Below are 19,203 nucleotides of genomic sequence, written 5' to 3' on the forward strand. Positions count from 1 at the left end.
CTTTTATGTACCCTATGCAATTGATATGTTTGTGTTTATTAGCATATTTTATATTCTCTCCTGTTTGGATTTGTTAATGTAAATTTCAAAATTTTAATAAGATTTGGAACTGGAAAAGATTTCCTAGAAAAACTAGAAACTGCTTTCTACCACTTTGGTTAATCTGTTGCCCTGAAGAAGATCAAATAGAGAGTTGTTCAAGTGTTTAACTACTATGGGCTCCTTTTAATAAAGTGCGCTAGCGTTTTTAGCTCACGCAGGAAATTACCGCATGCTTTACTTCTAGAACTAACGCCAGCTCAATGCTGGCGTTAAGGTCTAGCGTGCACGGCAATGTAGCGCGCGTTAGAGCCCTAGCGCACCTTCATAAAAGGAGCCCTATGAAAGGGATCATCATGGCTACAATTAATGCCAGCTGGCTGCTATGTTGTACATGAATTGATAAGCAAAACAGTTATAAAGAATAAAAATACCAAGCTGCACTTAATGAGGTTTTTTTGACCTATGATTTGCATTAGTGCCCGTGAGGTGTTGTCACAACACATAGGGCTCCTTTTATCAAGGTGCGCTACGGGGGTTAGTGCGTCGGACATTTCATCACGCGCTAACCCCCACGGCAAGTCAAAAACCTAACGCCTCGTCAATGGAGGCGTTAGCGGCTAGTGGGCAGGCAGTTGAACGCGCGGTATTCCGCGCATTAACCGCCTACCGCACCTTGATAAAAGGAGCCCATAGGCACTTCAAAAGCTATTCTGAGATCATTTTCCTTGTATTTTTTCAAAGATATTCATGTCATCTATTCATCTGATGTTCAGGGTTTTTTTGTGCATGAGATATGTTTGGTGAGCACAGATATTTTTTTCCATATTTGCTTTTGAGCTACAATTAATCATGTAATTTTAGTGTTAACTCCTGTTATTAGTAATTGGGGGGAGGGGATTTCCTCTTACTAGGTGCTAACTGTGTGCTAATTATTTTTGAGGGTGTATGTCAGGGGTGAAGTGTTGGCATTCCTGGGCTAACCAATTACAGCTCTCCCTCCATATTAGTGGGTTCAGCACGTGCGACTTTGATTATTCGCAGTTTTTATCTTGCTTGCTCCACCCCCCCTCCCCCAAGTGACATCATCCTGGAGTGCTGAGAAAAGGTCTGTTGCTCTTTTTCAGCACATGCTTCAGCGTGGTTGGGCAAACTAGAGGAGGTGAGAAAGCTTGTTCACCTAAATGGGAATGCGCCTACAATTTCAACACCTACTGACATCTAAGACTGCTTAGGCACCACTAGGTATGATTCTATAAATGGCGCCCAGTGGATGATTGACAATTGCACTCAATGGCGCCAAGCAGTTAGGCACCGTTTATAGAATCAGAGCCTTAAGGTCTTCCCAGTTGTTTCATTGGGCAAAATGTTTTGTGCATCTGGCCTGGTGTATATGAACCAAATGTTAATGTGCAGAGCATTTATAATTCTCCAGGTGACCGATGGCACCGAGTGTAGACCGTACAGCAATTCGGTCTGTGTCCAGGGAAAGTGCATTCGAACAGGCTGTGATGGCATCATTGGATCTAAGCTTCAGTTTGATAAATGCGGAGTATGTGGAGGAGACAACTCCAGCTGCACGAAAGTCATTGGAACTTTCACTAAGAGAAGGTAATGGATTTATAAAATATAACTTCTACTTCCTTAAAGGAAACATTTATTCTTGCGTTATGTATGGTGATCATTACCCACTGTTCTACCTGCAGCGATCAATAAGCATTGAATTACCTTCTGGGAACAATTACAATTATAGTACATGAGGTTTTAATATCAAAGCAATTTCCTGAGAATTAGTGGGTTTATTTTTGATTCATTAGGAAATGAGTATCCTGACAATGTGAGGGGAATATCACATGACATGACTTGTGGATTATTTTCTTTTTCTCCCATGTGAGCACTCAGTATTTTGTTACTTTTATCTATTAAGCCCTTGGAAAAATAGTCATTAATAAGATCCACCAAATAGTATCCAGATTATGAAAAGAACGACTAGCAGACATCTGCAAAACATTTTCAGATGGCTCAGCATACACCTCCAACCCAAATCAGGCACTCCCCCTTCTGTATATCTCTTTCTCACTTCCACTGTCCCTCTCTCCACCTGGAACTCTTTCTTCCTTTCTCTTTGCCTAAGCTCTCTCTGGTACTCTCTTCCTTTACTCCAGCACATTCTCTCTCACCTTTTCCAGGCATCTACTCTTTCGCCATTCCTTTCCCAGCACTCTCTTTCTCTCTCCTGTCCCTTTCTTTCCCCTTCAGTTCTCACTTTCTCCATTCCCTTTACCTCATGCATTCTCTGTCATTCTCCCTTAATCCCCCCCCCTCCACCATCCTTCTTTTACCTCCTTCCCTTCTTTTCTCCACCATACCTTCCCATATTCTTTATCCCTTTCTTCTTCCTTTCAGGCTCTCTCTCTCTCTTTCTCTCCCTCTTCCCTTCAACCACCTAATACTCACTCATTCACTCTCTATCCCTTCCCCATCTCAAACTCTTTCTTCAATTCCTCTCAAACCCTGCCCCTCTTGAACTCTCACAGCATCTATAGCACACTTCCTCTTGGCCAAAAAAGCAAACAAAATGCTAGGAGTTATTTTAAAAAAGGGATAGTTAACAAGACTAAAGATATTATAATGCCTCTGTATCACTCCATGGTGTGACCTCACTTGGACTATTGCATTCAGTTCTGGACTCCTTATTGCAAGAAAGATATAGCAGCACTAGAAAAGGTTCAAAGAAGAGCGACCAAGATGATAAAGGGGATGGAACTCCTCTCGTATGAGGAAAGACTAAAAAGGTTAGGACTCTTCAGCTTGGAAAAGAGTAGGATGAGGGGAGATATGATTGAAGCCTACAAAATCTTGAGTGGAGTAGAACGGGTACAAGTGGATCAATTTTTCACTCTGTCAAAAATTACAAAGACTAGGGGACCCTAGATGAAGTTTCAGGGAAATACTTTTTAAACCAATAGGAGGAAATATTTTTTCACTCAGAGAATAGTTAAGATCTGGAACATGTTGCCAGAGGTTGTGGTAAAAGCGGATAACGTAGCTGGTTTTAAGAAAGGTTTGGACAAGTTCCTGAAGGAAAAGTCCATAGTCTGCTTTCCCTTGATCAGTAGCATGGAATGTTGTTACTCCTTGGGTTTTGACCAGGTACTAGTGACCTGGATTGGCCACTGTGAGAACGGGCTACTGGTCTGACCCAGTAAGGCTATTCTTATGTTCTTATGGCCCGAATTACCACATGCATTTTTTTTTAAATATCAGAGGGTATCTTTGGCAAGAGCAGTAAAGTAACTTGCTCTAGGCCACCGTAGGTGTCAGTGGGAAAATCCTGGTGTCCTTCCTCCCAGCTCATTACTCAAACTATATAGATAACCATCTCTTAAGAAAGATACTAGACCAACCTTGTCAAGCAGAAAAGATGCAGAATTTCCATTCACACCAGCAAGTCCTGTAGCAGATGTCTCAGGAATGGGAATGAATATATTTGGTTTGGAGAGAGCTTAGAAATGAAATTATGCCATTAAAATGTTGTTACAGATATAATTCTCATCATTTTGCAACTTCCTTTTTCTTCCACATAACACTTATAAAACGCTCTTTTTTGTATAAGAATGTGGGTTCTTTGACCAAAGTGGAGTGATGCACAAATGTTTCTATACTTCCATAATCAGTCAGATAAAAACATAATTTGGCAGCACATCAGAATTACATATTGCAGTGAATGTTCTTTTCCGAAGTTCTGAATAAACAGATTCTAAATTGTCTTGGTAGTGAGACAGCTCCGTGCTGTCTTTTTTTCCCAGAGCTTGTCAGTGCTTGTTCCCTCATTCCTCTCTTTCTCACTGCCACAAGACAGATTGGAGCCAAGCATTCCTTATCCCCTTCTTAAGCTGCATCGGCTGCCTTCCCCTGATACATGAACCTCAGCTTCTGACAGGTGTTTGTTTTTCTTTAAGCCCCTGTTCAGCAGAATTTCTGAGCTGTGTGAATGGCTGCATTTCTGAATGCTCCCAGCACTTTTTTTTTCTTATGCCACAAAAAGATAACTGAGTTCACGTTAGGCAATACTCGGCTCTGTCCCTTGATGATTTACTGCTGTGCATAATTTGCTGCACATCTGGGAATCTATGTTTTTAAAGTTATTTCAAGTCTCGTTGTCTCACTTCTGGATAGAGTGAAAACCAGTAGTTAGTATATAAATAATGAGGAGTGTGCAGTCTGAAAATTTTCATGCTGTATTTCCCATGTTGTTTCTGGGGGTGTCAGGTCAAAAGTGCGCCGGGACAAAGGCGCGCCCAGACAATTGAGCGCAGCGCGCGCTGCTGTGCCGCTCTAAATTACTGTTTTTAGCGCTCCAATGGGGGGGGCGTGGGGGGGAACCCCCTCACTTTACTTAATTGACATTGTGCCGAGTTGTGGGGGCGTTGTGAGGGGTGTGGGGGGTTGTAACCCCCCACATTTTACTGAAAACTGAACTTTTTCCCTGTTTTTAGGGAAAAAGTTCAGTTTACAGTAAAATGTGAAGGGTTACAACCCCCCAAACCCCCCATAACGTCGGCGCGATGTCTATTAAGTAAACTGGGAGGGTTCCCCAACAAAACCCCCCATCGGAGCCCCTCAAAACTGTAATTTAGAGCGGCGCGGCGGCGTGCGCTGCGCTCAATTGTCGGCGCGCGCTTTTGTCTTTTGCGCCGTTGTCTATGAACCGTTTCTGGGAATATTTATTTGTGGGGGGAGGGATGGAGGGGGGTTATTTCATTATGATATCAAGATAATGATGTTGTTAAGAGTATGTGCTCTTTCAAAACTCTTTAAAAAAAAAAAAATGTGGACCTTTCGTGAAAAGCACATTGTTAGGGGTAAATTCTAGGTATGTGGCCTAAAAAACCAGCACCGAAAAGGTTGGCACTTAGGCCCAAATTCTGTAACTGGCGCCTAATTTTAGGCACCTATTTCGGAGGCGCCCATCTAGGTAGGCGCCTATCTAAATTGAGTAACAAGCTCAATCAAGTTTTCTAATCAGCAATAATTGAAACGTATGCGCCTATCAAGAAAGAGCGATTCTGCAACAAGGCGCCTCTAAAAATTTAGGCGGCCTTCACAAAAATAGGCGCTTATGCACGTTAGCCGTGGGCGTGGCTACATGTTAGGCGCCTTGTTGCAGAATCGCTGCTCTTAAGCGTGCTTAAGCAGTTCCATGGGCGCCTAACTTTTAGTTGTGCCTATTTCTTGGGCGCCTCCAAAATAGGTTCTGCTCAGCGTGATTCACTAAACAGCACCCAATTTTACTTGAATCATGCTGAACAGTGCCTAATTAGGTGCCTACCTTTTGGGTGCTTCTTTTAGAATTTGCCCTTTAGTTTGATTCTCTTAATTGCCTTTGAAGTTTGGCATAGTTTACAGAATCATGTGTAGAGCCAATGAAACCCAGGCCTATATGCCTGAGTCTAGGTTGTGCATGCATTGAGCATATTCTATAGCATTACACCTAACTATTAGGGATGCCCAGCCCTCACCCATGTTCCTCTTCTGGCCACACCCCCTTTTGAGATCTGCACACTAGGATTTACGTGCACCACTTCGTGGAATACGCTTAGAAAGTTAAGCACGTAAATTCTAATTAGTGCCAATAACTGTTTGTTAATTGGTATTTATCGGCACTGATTGGCTTGGGAGAAAATTAAGTTGCACGCACAAATCGGAAATGCAATTATGGCTGCAGTACTCAGAATTCAGCCCTTAGCCAATAGTGTGCAAAAACACATCCTATTCATGTGTGCAATGGATTTACACAAATATGCAGTCAGCAAAGAGTGTGCACTATTTGTGAAGCAGTGGCATTTTACCACAAAATGATCGTTGGCCCGATTGTGTGCAGTGTATCGTTTGGTATACAGTGATTCATGCTAGTTTCTTTCCCTATTGGTTATTCTTTTTGATTTAAATTCTCACTGTTTTTTCATTAGCACCAATTGGGAAAGTTTTTTTGCCGATGATGTCAGGGTGGATGAGAGTGGGTACACCTCTCCAATAAACTGAGGGGCTCATAATCGAAAGAGAAAACGTCCAAAAAACGGCCTATGTCGGCACTTGGACGAACATTGTCAAAATACATCCAAGTGCCAATAATGAAACGGGTTTTGGAGGTATTTCTAAACGACCCAGGCCTTCATAGTGCCGCTGAACAACCAAAGCTAAACGGGGTGTTTCAGGAGGAGTGTAGAGGGCGGGAGTTGGGTGGGACGTGGGCCGGCTTAGACTTAGTCGTACAGCATGTATAACCGAAAGTTATACAGCCCAGGATCAACGGAACTTGGACGTTGTGACTTAGACCTTTTCCTATCGTGTGTCCCGGATGACGGGACATTCCAAAAATGTTGTTGCCATCGTATGTCCCATGGCACGGGACATACAGTACACCTTCTACCTATCATTTGTCCCATCTATTGGGCTATTGTGTTTACAATAGCCGTAAATGATAACAGTGAATAATACAAAACTTTGCTAAAATAATTACGATTGGAACCAGCGTAACGTAAAATTTATTACGATAGGAAAAGGTTAAAACATGGTCTAAGTCACATAAACCCACCTAAAGTCACCAGATAAGCACTGCAAACACATAATATAGACCCCCACACACTACCCCCCCCAACCCCATAAAAATCGTAATCACACTTTTAAAATTCAGCCTCCAGATCATCATCACTCGGCAGCCCGGTGTCTTAAGCCATCTTGGGGGTGGATTAGGGACCCATGGAGAGGGGGCCACATGCCCATAAGCCCCTGTAATCACTGCATTGATACTGAAACATATGCACTCCCCTACACACCCCCAAAACCCTTTTGTACTGGCATATAAGTGGCTCCTGCAGCCATAAGGGCTATTAGGGTAGTAGATAAGTGGGTCTAGGGGATTTTGGAGGTGGTTTGGGGGGGCTCACTGTGACCTATAAGGGAGCTGTAGTGAGATGATGACATTTTTATTTATTTATTTTTATTTATTCAATTTTCTATACCGTTCTCCCAGGGGAGCTCAGAACGGTTTACATGAATTTATTCAGGTACTCAAGCAGTTTTCCCTGTCTGTCCCGGCGGGCTCACAATCTATCTAACGTACCTGGGGCAATGGGGGGATTGAGTGACTTGCCCAGGGTCACAAGGAGCAGCGTGGGTTTGAACCCACAACCTCAGGGTGCTGAGGTCGGAGCTTTAACCACTGCACCACACCCTCCCCTTCATGGCACCCTTTTTGTGAAGTTCACAGCAGTGCCCTGTAAGGTACCACACTATTTAGGTGCCATGTCTGAGTGTTCAGTCCATCACTTTGCAGACCCCTCCCACATCCAACAGGGCTTGTTCTATGCGTTTTTGACTTGGACAAAAAGTTGGACGAAAATGTGGTATAAAGATGGACGATTTAGCAGCTTGGACGATCAGATCAGCAGGATGTATAGGTAGACGATTTTCGGAATGAAATAAAATTTGGACATATTTTTTGAAAATGTGTCCTAAGCTATTTTTTACTTTGGACAACTTGCGACTTGGACAAAAACGGACTTAGACATTCCTTTTGATTATGCTCCTCCACGGCTTTTTCTTTCACTAGTTATTGCATTCTATTAGGCTCTTTGTGGCTTAAATTTAATGGAGTGATTTTTTCCATTTGTCTTGTCTATTTATAAAGTATCCACTTTTTTGAAAGAGTGTGCATTCTTTCTGAAAGAGCATGCACCCATACTGTAACAGCATCATTCCGGTGATGTCAAAATGAAAGAAAAAAACACAAACCAGGTGTGCACTATTGACAGTACATGAAAATCCATGAAATTTGATATATTTTTCTGCTTATTTGAATTTGCAAAGACGTAAAATGACATGAGAAATGCAATTCACATTTCCCAAAGTCATTTCAAATTAATGTACATCCGTATAACTAATTATAAAAACCCAAATTATGTTGATGATTGGAAAAAATCAAGAGACTCTCAGGTCATAGGGACTTATATGTTCAGTACATCTGCTAGACATCTAAATCCCCTATCTTTTCATTTTCAGTTGCACTACATGGATAGTGCTGCTACAGATCTCCTCTAATGACTCTAGTACTATCCTTATATAAAGAGTAACGATATTCAGCCACTATCCACAGTATTAAGCAGTTTAAATTAGGACTGAAAAATGTGCTAACTTAAAACACAAACCTTATATACTCTAATATAAACCGATCCAAATATGAACCGAGGTAACCTTTTCCCCCAAAAAAGGAGGAAAAAGAGGTTACCTCGAATATAAACCGGGGAGAGGGTGAGGTATTATTCAAGTGCAGTGCCTTGCCTTGCCCTGCCAGTCTCTGCACCCTGTTTCCCCTCCTTCACTTCTCTGCCAGGCTCAGCATCCAGCCCCTTCACTCCCTCTCCTGCCCTGTAAGTCTCTGCATCCAGCCCCACTTCCTCCCTGCCATGTTCTGTACTCTGCCCCCCCTCCCAATGATTTGCAGGCCTCCACTGGGCCTGCTATGAGACCTGGTGGTCAAGCAGTGACTGGGACAGGAAATATCTCTCCCACCTCTTGTCCCAGCTGATTCTAAGAATTTTTACCTCTTTCTTGCCTCTCCTGTAAGAACATAAGAACATAAGAAGTTGCCTCTGCCGGGTGTACCTTTAGTATCCCTGGTGGTCCAGCAGTAAATCACAGCAGGAGCAACCTTCCTTTGCTCCTGCCCATGCAGAGCTGCTAGCTGATTGGCTGCCGTGAGTTCTCACACCAGCCTGGCTCTCCTCTGAAATTACTTCCTGGTCACAGGGCCAGGAACTGACATCAGAGGGAAAGCCAACACTGGCAGAGCAGCAGGCTGGAAAAGCTGCTTGCAGTGGCAAAGATTTAAAGAAGTATGAAGGGGTAGGGAAGGAGGGCATGAGTATGGCATGGGGTGGGGAAGGAGGGGCACAAAAGATGGGGGGTGGGGTACAGAAAGAAGGGCACAGGCGGCTATTCCAGTGGTAGGGCTGGAATAGCAGCCCAGCACCATCACAGTCAGTATGAAAGCAACAGAGCAGTAACATCCATGTCATACACTCAAAGCCTGCCATGTTTCACTCCCCCCCCCCCAAACAGGAAGTTTGAGTTAGAAGAGGCAAGACCTAACAGGCAATGAGCACAGTGCCTAACTGTGCCTAACTTTTAGATGCCTGTCCAAGCGGTTGTCAATCAACTGCTAAGTATCCTTTATAGAATCATGGCTAGTGGTACCTAGGTATTAGAGAATGACACGGTGACAAAATTCATCACCGTTCCCGTCCCCGCGGATAACCGCGGGAAACCATCTTCATGTCATTCTTTAAGGAGAGAGGAAAGAATCAGAGTATAATTGGGCACAACCACTGACCCGCAAGCTTTGCTTTGAAGAATGCTGGTGTAGAAGGACCGAGGTTGAAATAGACACTAGAAAATGACATGGGATTATTTCCCGCGGTTATCCACGGGGACGGGAACAGTGATGAATTTTGTCACTGTGTCATTCTCTACTAGGTATCCTTAGATATCATTAGACACCACTATATTTGGCCTGGTTTTATCTTTCCTAAGTTACCAGCACCCATCTCACACACCTAGCGACACCTAAGTTTGCCACGCCTATTCTCCATCCCACAGCACACTTAATTTTCAGGTAGGCATCGTTAGGCATCGGAGGGCACCTGCACTTAGGTGCCACATGGATATCCATGCATAACTGTAAATATCAATTAAAATAAATTTTAATCGATTTGTAATGGCGTTGTCAATTAATGTGTCAATTAACCAATTAAGAAAATTAAATTGCATGCGGATTTAGGTTAGGCATCGTTAGGCATCCATGATTAGGGCACCTAGCATCCCCTAACCTAGGCCCCATTTATATAATCAGGCCCACCGTGCTGCTCTTGGCCTGCATGTATTTTTATTTAAATCAGCTCCAGCAGTGTAGGTAAAACAGTGGCAAAGGGAGGGGAAGAAAATTGGGGGGAGCAGAGGAAGGTAAAAGATGTTTGATACCTGGGAAGAAGCGAGTAGGAGATTTTAAACAGAGAAATCATTAGGGAAGGGGAGATGCTGGAGACCTGGGGGTATAGTACATGGAAAGGAAGATGCTGGGGTAACTGAATAAAACTCTAATCAAAGGATCATAATATCCAGAACACAATCTACCTGAACTAATATGTTGAAGAAGGTAACAATTTTAGAATATTAATAACGTTCTGTTCAAAATAACTAGTCAGAACATTAGGTTCCAGGTCAACAATCCTAGTACATGTTCTCTAGGATCCTGAGGTGGTCAAACAAACCAGGAGAAAGATCTCCACAATCCAAGCAGACAAGAACAAACCACAGTGGAGATACATAGTAATGCTGGTGTGCAGTTTATTCATGAAATATAAAAGTATGGGCGGTGTCTCGACATGCACGTGGTTCGGCCATGAGCCTTTCTTAAAAGGATCAATTACTTGGGTAAGTCACCTCATCCAAGTATTCTAAGTTCATCCCTCCTAAACCACCCTTCCCCTCCATTCTAAACTTCTATTAAATTGCTGTATAGTTCATTCTTAACCTGTACTCAAATTGCTGTATAGTCCTTGTATTTAAACTACTGCATTGTCTTTGTATTGTCCAAATGTACTCCACTGTGAATGTTTGCTTGTAGGCCGTTCTGAGCTACTGGGAGGATGGGATAAAAATCTAAATAAATAAATAAAATACCATACTTTTATATTTCATGAATAAACTGCACACCAACATTCCTACGTAGCTCCACTGTGGTTTGTTCATGTCCTCTAGGATCCTGAGTCAGTGTCACAGTAGCAAACAATTCCCTGTGATGAGTCCAGGAACCTTGGAAACACAGAATTTAACATTGCTTTTTCTTATCTTCAATCTCTTTATGATAATCACTCAACAAGCCCAAAATAAATCTGTATCAGCAGTCAAGCATGATTTCCTCCTTTTCCTTTTTGCCCTCCTCATAAACCTTTCCTTTTAATCCAGAAGAAAAGTAGAGAGCACATAATGCTCTCTCATTCTGTTCTTCCTGTTATCCTGGTTCACAAGCTCTTGCACAATAATTTTATTACAAGTCATCAGCAAAATTTATCAATCATAATGACTATAAGTGTCTTAGACTCCCTTAATTATCTGTACTAATCTCTTTTTGTCAAACTTAACAAATCTACAATAAAAACACACCTCATCAAGCTTCTGCAAAAATGTGCCCCCAGGGGTACAACATAAATAATAAAGAATCAGCAGACCGAGGAGCCGGTTGTATCTTTAAAGAAGACTCAATTGAAGTTGAATGCATAAAAGCAGGGATAAAAATTAAATCATGCATCTGGCCTTTTTGATATGTGACACTTCAAACAATCTGTTTATAAATCTCAGAGATTCAAAGGCCAATAAACAATTCTCCACAAAGAGAGCATATGAAACTTAAAATCCCTAATAAAATTGTATGAGGCAATTCTACATAACTCATATGACCAAACATCCAGATAGGGAGGTCTATATACCACACACAAAAAAAACCAAAAATAATACATTCAAATTTCAGCAAGTGAGAGAAAAAGACCTGTGTCACACAGGATAAAATAAAGCAATCTATCCTGAGGACAATCAAACTTCAAATGAACATTTGAAGAAGAAGACACATCCTCGGTCTCAAAAATCTCCACTTAGACTGACATTACTCCGATTTCCTAATTTTCAAATCTTTATAAATATAGTTAGTCAAGCATTCTAAATATAAAGTTGAGTAGAAATAAATCAATAAATCAACCACACTTACCTTCAAAATATGCCTCCTCAACCCAGCTTCATATAGAAAAACAAGAAGGGTACTTGTCAAATACTCTGTGTTTTAATGATAAGTCCACTTCTTAAAAATGTAGCGATCTCCCAACAGAGCCCCTGTTTCACAAAAAGCTTCTTCAGGGGATCCGCTATGAAAAAAAAACATATTCAGAAAAAAAAAATCATGTTGTACAAACAGCAAATACAAAATACTTAATAAGATAGAAAAAGTACCATTCAAATGAGCTTAGCATTTCAAATCTTCCTAAACCAAAATGGCTTCTCAGCATTCCGGATATAAGGTTCTCCATGATCTCAATACGTCAAAAACATGACATCAATTCAAGTATTCAAGGCCCTGGTAATAGCGCATAAAAGAATCTATGTCACCACCCCAGCCTACATAGAATCCAAGCTAACCCTGTACACCCCCACCCACCCACCTCCTCCACTTAGAAATGAGAAGCGCCTATGCATCCTCCCAGGAAGGTCTCTCCTGTCAGAAACCACTCGTAAATGCTCCTACAGCCACTTCATCCCCCAACTCTGGAACAACTCCCCCCGCAAATCAGATTCCAGAACTCATTGATGACCTTCCAGAAAGCGGTAAAGACCCTCCTCTTCAACTAAAATTACAACTGCAATCTACCCCTTCGCCCCCCTTAAATTCCCCTTTCATTCTACCCTTTCTTCTCCATTCTTAACCTGTACTTAAATTGCTGTATAGTCCTTGTACTTAAACTACTGTATAGTCTTTGTACTGTCCAAATGTATTCTACTGTGAATGTTTGCTTGTAGGCCGTTCTGAGCTACTGGGAGGACGGGATAGAAATCGAATTAAAGAAAGAAAGAAAGAAAAATTTCAATAATATTGAAAGACACCATAGGATACATTCTTCATTCATATTCCCCTATCTAATATCTCCAAATCTCCTAGTGAATCCAAATTCAGCTGAGTTAATCCTAAAATTTTACTTATCAGAACAAGTGGCATTCTCGAGTAATGAGGTATATCCAAGTCAGTTATCTGAGCCACTGGAAACTGGCACAGCACCCCAATTTCTTTTGAAGGTGAATATCCCTCTGGGGAGGATGCTTCAAAGCATGAACTTCATCAGCTTGTTGTTTCCTCCTCCTGGCATGGTGTATTGATTAGAACCATTTCTTAGGCTTTCCGGTATTTGCTCAGTGCTCAGCACTGGTATCAACTGATGCTGATGCCAATAAATTAGAACCCTTTATCTTAAACTGGTGGGAGGAGCTAGTTAATGTTAGCTGTCTCCCCAGCTTCTATCAGTGCTGGTCTCAAGGAAGCGTAATGCTTGTGTGATGTTGATACAGCACCATCATCCAGCGTAACTCCAGTGCCACTGATGCACATATGTTTGAATCAGACATTATTTTTAATATACTGTTGATTTATTTCAATATACATTTCAACAAGAAGCATAAAGAAATTCCCAAACGATACTTACAGTGGAGCAAGAGTAATGGTAATCAAGAAAATAGACATCAGGAGAAAGAAAGAGAATAACATTATCCTCAAATGAACACAATGATGTTAAGAACATAAGATTTGCCAAACTGGGACAGAACAAAGGTCAATCAAGCCCAGTATCCTGTTTTCAACAGTGGCCAACCCAGGTCTCAAGTAGTAATGCAGATTTTATGCTGCTTATCCTAGGCATAAGCAGTGGATTTCCCCAAACCATCTCAATAATGGCCTATGGACTTTTTTTTTTTTAGGAAATTAGCCAAACCTTTTTTAAACCCTGCTAACCTAACTGATTTAACTACATTCATTGGCAACGAATTCAAGAGTTTAATTGCATGTTGTGTGAAGAAATATTTTCTCTGGTTTGTTTTAAATGAACATCCCATATATGTACAGCAGAAAATGTTACAAAAAGCTCTAGTAGATGTTCAGTAAAAGCTCCAACACAGGGTTTGTCCAATGATGCCACTGCTTTTCCTGAGAAAAAATCAATTACAAAGGTCTGCCGTATAATTCAAGGCTCACTTCAACAACCTATATCTTAGATGTGTCATAAGTTCTGTGCACTTATAATATTAATGGTCAGCTTCTTAACCTGAATATCTCCTCTTTTTTTTTGTAGTAAGGGCTACACAGATGTTGTGAAGATACCAGAAGGGGCAACCCACATCAAAGTTCGACAGTACAAGATGAAAGACCAAAACAGGTTCTCGGCTTACCTAGCCCTAAAAAAGAAAACCGGTGAATATATAATAAATGGAAAATACATGATCTCCACATCAGAGACCATTATTGACATCAATGGGACTGTCATGAACTACAGTGGCTGGAGTCACAGGGATGATGTGCTGCATACAATGGGACATTCAGCCACCAAAGACAGTCTAATAGTGCAGATTCTTTCAACAGACTCAAGTAAACCTGTAGATGTGCGTTACAGTTACTTCATACCCAAGAAACAACCTCAAACTACTAACAGCATTACCAGCAGCATTAATAAAGTGCCACAAATTACACAGCCGCATTGGGTAACTGGGCCGTGGCTTTCCTGTTCTAGAACATGTGACACAGGTTGGCATACCAGAACTGTCCAGTGCCAGGATGGGTATGGGAAATTGGCTAAAGGGTGTCTTCTGTCTCAAAGACCATCAGCCTTTAAGCAGTGTTTGTTAAAGAAGTGTTAACTTCATAGAAATGGCTGATGAAACCAATTTTGACATCTAGTATAGGTCTACAAAGCCAAAGTTTCGATGCGCTTCTCTACAAATTATGGGCAGAATCTGCCTTTTCTGAACAAAATAAAAGACAAGTTTCATTTAATGAAAATAGGGTAATCTTAAAATATCTTAGGGCTTAATTGAAATGGTGACATTAAAAAAAATAATAATAATCAAATTGAAAGGTCATAGAATATTTGAAGGTGACAGTTCTCTCATACTTATCACCTACCTCTAATATGTCAGAAGAGAGTGCTGTCGAACTTTACCTACCCATGATAACAATGGATTCTGCTTGTATTGTGTATAAACACTTATCTTTGGTATGTCACTTTATATCATTTAATTCTATAAAAGAAGCTTTGTATAAACAAGGTGTTTGACCAAAGTATTCCTACAGCCACTGTAACTTTGGTCTATTAATTGTTCTGAACTGGCTGTAGAGCTTTACTGGAAAAAGAAGACACCGCTGCTTCTTTGGTTTTTAATACATTTTGTTCTGACAACAGGAGACAGCTTTCCTTAGTAGAGACCTCCTGACAGCAGATTTAATATTTAAAAAATAGTGTTCCACCATAAGATGACATACTTTATTAGTCTTGCAAATACATGCAAGTCTGCCTCTGATCTAAAGAACCATTCAATTTTATTTTGTGTGGGCAAATTTTGAAACAATAAAATATGTACCTTGACCCATGGATCTTTCAGCTCGGATGCTGAGGCTGTTTCCAGTGCTTCTCATATTTTCCTCCCAATTTTCCACCAAGAAATCAAATCTTTACTCACGGCTGCTGAAAAGCTTAAATATTTCAAACAGAAAGCAGGGTATAACATTTCATCAATGTTTTCCCACAATATACAGCTTTGGTGTCCATCAATGAGAGAGTTAGTAAATTCCGATGAGATTTTGTTTGTAAATAAAATGAAGATGCTATTGCATTATACTGTACTTTCGGTATCTTTCCCTTAACAATTAGAAAGAATTGCAAAGTGTTTTTAGCGCTAGCCACGGTAGTAACAGCTCAGACGCAGAAGCTCGCTTCATGTATGGCTGTAGAATATGCAGTCCTAACCTTAAATGTTCAAGATTTGGAGATAATTCTAGAAAGAAAGCAGCAGCATTTCACGCCTAGCGGCGCCTAAATTGACATAGGTAGGTGTGGACACCTTAGGCACCAGTATAGTAAGTCGGAGTTTTCTTGTTCATGAATCCATGCCCAAACTCCGCTCCAAATGTAGGCACCTTGGGGTAGACGCCTACATCTAAGTGGTAGGCACCTACCAGCAAATTAATTTTTTAGTCATTATTAATTCTTCTTTTTTAATGGCGTTTTCAGTTATTAGCGCCAATTTAAAAAATTAAGTTAAGCACCTAGATTAGCTAGGTGCCATGATCTAAGCGCCTAACTGTAGGCACCCTTTATAGAACCAGGGCTTTAGTGGCGATTCCTGTGCTTAACTTTTGGTGCCAGACTTATGCCTGCTGAATCCTGGTGTAAATGCTGGCACCCAAGTTAACTGCACTGAGGCAATATTCTGTAACTATGTGAGCAACATTTCAGACCACCTCTGACACCAGGACAGGATTAACCAATAGGCCAAGTAGGCATGTGCCTAGGGCCCGAAATGGTCAGGCGATGAAGGAGGGCATCAACATTGTTTTTTCCAAACATCGATGGGCCTCTCCAGCATCGATTGGCAACGCGGGGCCCCCCCCCAATCGGCAACGTGTGCCCCACCCCTTTCAGCAAAGCGGTCCCCCCCATCGACGTAAAGTAAGACAAGCAAGCAACGCGGGTAAGAAAGGCAATGAGAACTGTAATTGTGCAAGCGGTGCTGCTTGCCCACAGCTTCCCTCTGAAGCAGCTTCCTGTTTCTGCCTGGGCGCATGGTGGGGTGGGGCGGGGCAGGGGGCCCAGTGTACTTGTGTGCCTAGGAGCCCTCGATGAATTAATCCTGCCCTGCCTGACATACATCCTTTTCAGCACACACTAATAGAGTCAGATGTCATGCCATATAGAATAGCATGCAGCCAGATGCGCAAGCAAATTTTAATGAGTGCCAATTAACATCAATAATTGGTTTTTAGCACCAATTATTGGTGGCTAAGGTCTCGTTATTTAATCAATTTGAAAGTGCATCTTGGGCAGACACCCAAATTTAGGTACACAAATCTGAACCTCTATATATTTATAGAACCTGGGAGATAGCAAATTGTGAAACACAGGCACCTAGGTAGGCCATAAGCAAGGGCTTATAATTACATCTGGAAGTTTATTCTAGAAAGTAATTTAGATTTGAAACCACTTGCATCTTTTTTGTCTCTTCAAACAGTGGTTTCAGAGAATTCAGAATATTCTTTTATTCCTGTGGAAACAGTTCTGTCCAATCAGAAAAAAATCACATTAATTACAGATGTACAAAAAAAAAGCAACTTAGCACTGAAAAAATTGAATAATTTATTGTTTGTACAACTGGTGAATGGATGTAAAAATTTTATTTATTCTTATTTAACATAATACCAATTGTGCAAATTCTTCTGTATTTAAAAGGTTTTGCTCTTGTTCCTTTTGTAATTATGCTTCTTGTCTGGGTGGGACGTACACTTTCTAAGTTTACATAATGTATAGCACTGGTTGCTTTTGTATTTTTTTACAGAAAGCTTTCTGTGTGAAATTGGTCTCTGTGTGTATATATATAAATATACAGTGTACATACATTGCTCTGACCGCAGCTCTCATTTTTTCCATTTTCTGTTCTAAATTTAACTGATGTATGGTGCTCTCCATTTGGTGGTATATTCTATTGTACTTGTAATATCATATGAAAAATCAGGCCAGATATTAAAAAAAAAAAAGGTGAGCTCCTAAATTTGTGTCTCGCTTTGAAACCTAAGAGGGCCATTTTCAAAAAGGTATAAGTTCAATTTGGGCGTTTCTTGCTAAACGTCCAAAGTTGTAAGCACAGAAACATCCGTTTTCGAAAGACGAACCACTAGACGTGCCCAAAAAATATTTTTTTTTTTTTTAAATCACCTAGTTGTACATCTAGTCCTTAGGATGCCAAACTTTATACCCCAGTTTCAACAAAGAAATGTCCAAGTTGAAAACATCCAAATCCAGACCATTCGGATGCAGGAGAGACCAGTATTGTAATGGATTGGTCACACAAATATGCCAACAGAGCAATGGAACACCTTAGAGGGCATTGCTATGAACTCTTTATGTGAATAAAGAGTGCCAGAAGTACATCTCAACACATACCCCTTATAATTTATGGTCAGCCTAACATAGATGTCCTTTATTTCATCCAAAAACTCAATGATTCATTGAGTTTTTGGATGAAATAAAGGACATTTAAGAAATCGATTGAGTCCACCAGTCTATATAGAACATTTCCACTCCTTGCTTTGCGAGCCTTACATAGAAACATGATAGCAGATAAAGGCCAAATGGCCCATCTAGTCTGCCCATCCGCAGTAACCATTATCTCTGCCTCTCTCTTAGAGATCCCACATGCCTGTCCCACGTCTTCTTCAATTCAGACACAGTCTCTGTCTCCACCACTTCTTCCAGGAGACTTCCATGCATCTACCACCCTTTCTGTAAAAAAGTATTTTCTTAGATTACTCCTGAGCCTATCACCTCTTAACTTCATCCTATGCCCTCTCATTCCTTAGCTTCCTTTCACATGAAAGAGACTCAACTCATGCGCATTTATGCCACTTAGGTATTTAAAAGTTTCTATCATATCTCCCCTCCTCTACCTTTCCTCTAAAGTACACATATTGCGATCTTTAAGTCTGTCTCCATACGCCTGTTGTTTTTTACCCTCCCCTTGTACCTCCCTTTACTTTTATTGTTATGATGTAATTATTAACCTTTCTCTTCCCCAACTCCAAGTCCAGGTATATCAGTTTTAAGACCTCTTTAACTAAGGTGCGCTAAGCGATTAGCGTGCAATAATTGATTTAGCATGTGCTAAATGCTAATGCGTGCATGGTAGTTTATGGACGCTTTAGCGTTTAGTGTGCACTAATTCGATTAGCGCACCTTAGTAAAAGAGGGGGTTAGTCTTCTTTATGTTTCACCTTTTTCTTTTTACCCCATTTTACATTTAATTTTATGCTTTTAGCTTTGTAAACCGGCCAGATACACGTTGATGGTCGGTATATTAAACTGTAAATAAACTTGGAAACATATCATTTTAGTAACCTTCCTCTGGACTGACTCCATCCCAAAACCTAGACCAGCTTGTATACCACCTAATAGGCTTCATGGCTATAGGTGGCACCTATATTACAGTAGAGTAGGGCTTTGGTGGCCTCACATTTTCCACCATAAATGTAGTGGTTAGAGTGGCTTATGGGCCTGGGTCCTTCTCTCTATGGTTCACTAGCTCACCCGCAAGAAAACAAACAGTGGAGTTGTTCAAAGAAAACAGGTGAGCTGGTATGTTTCATGACTATGCTTTATTCACTCAATGACTCTTTTAATGACTCGGCATGTACATGGTTCAGCCCAACTGGCCTGCATCAGGAGTCTATAAACCAGGGGTAGAGAACTTCGGTCCTCGAGAGCCGCATTCCAGTCGGGTTTTCAGGATTTCCCCAATGAATATGCA

The 19,203-nt window shown here is 41.1% G+C and overlaps 1 protein-coding gene across 1 annotated transcript in view; it reads left to right on the plus strand.

Moving 5' to 3' along the window:
• ADAMTS5 (ADAM metallopeptidase with thrombospondin type 1 motif 5) overlaps positions 1-17,302 on the plus strand; it is an 82,471-nt gene extending 65,169 nt beyond the window's left edge. Inside the window, exons 7-8 of the mRNA XM_033940150.1 lie at positions 1,475-1,650; positions 13,986-17,302. Of these exons, the coding sequence (XP_033796041.1) occupies positions 1,475-1,650; positions 13,986-14,547 (738 nt within the window). The 3' untranslated portion in view covers positions 14,548-17,302. The remainder of the gene's footprint in view (positions 1-1,474; positions 1,651-13,985) is intronic.
• The last annotated feature ends 1,901 nt before the right edge of the window (positions 17,303-19,203 follow it).

The sequence above is a fragment of the Geotrypetes seraphini genome, chromosome 4 (assembly GCF_902459505.1).
Source record: "Geotrypetes seraphini chromosome 4, aGeoSer1.1, whole genome shotgun sequence".
NCBI lineage: Eukaryota > Metazoa > Chordata > Amphibia > Gymnophiona > Dermophiidae > Geotrypetes > Geotrypetes seraphini.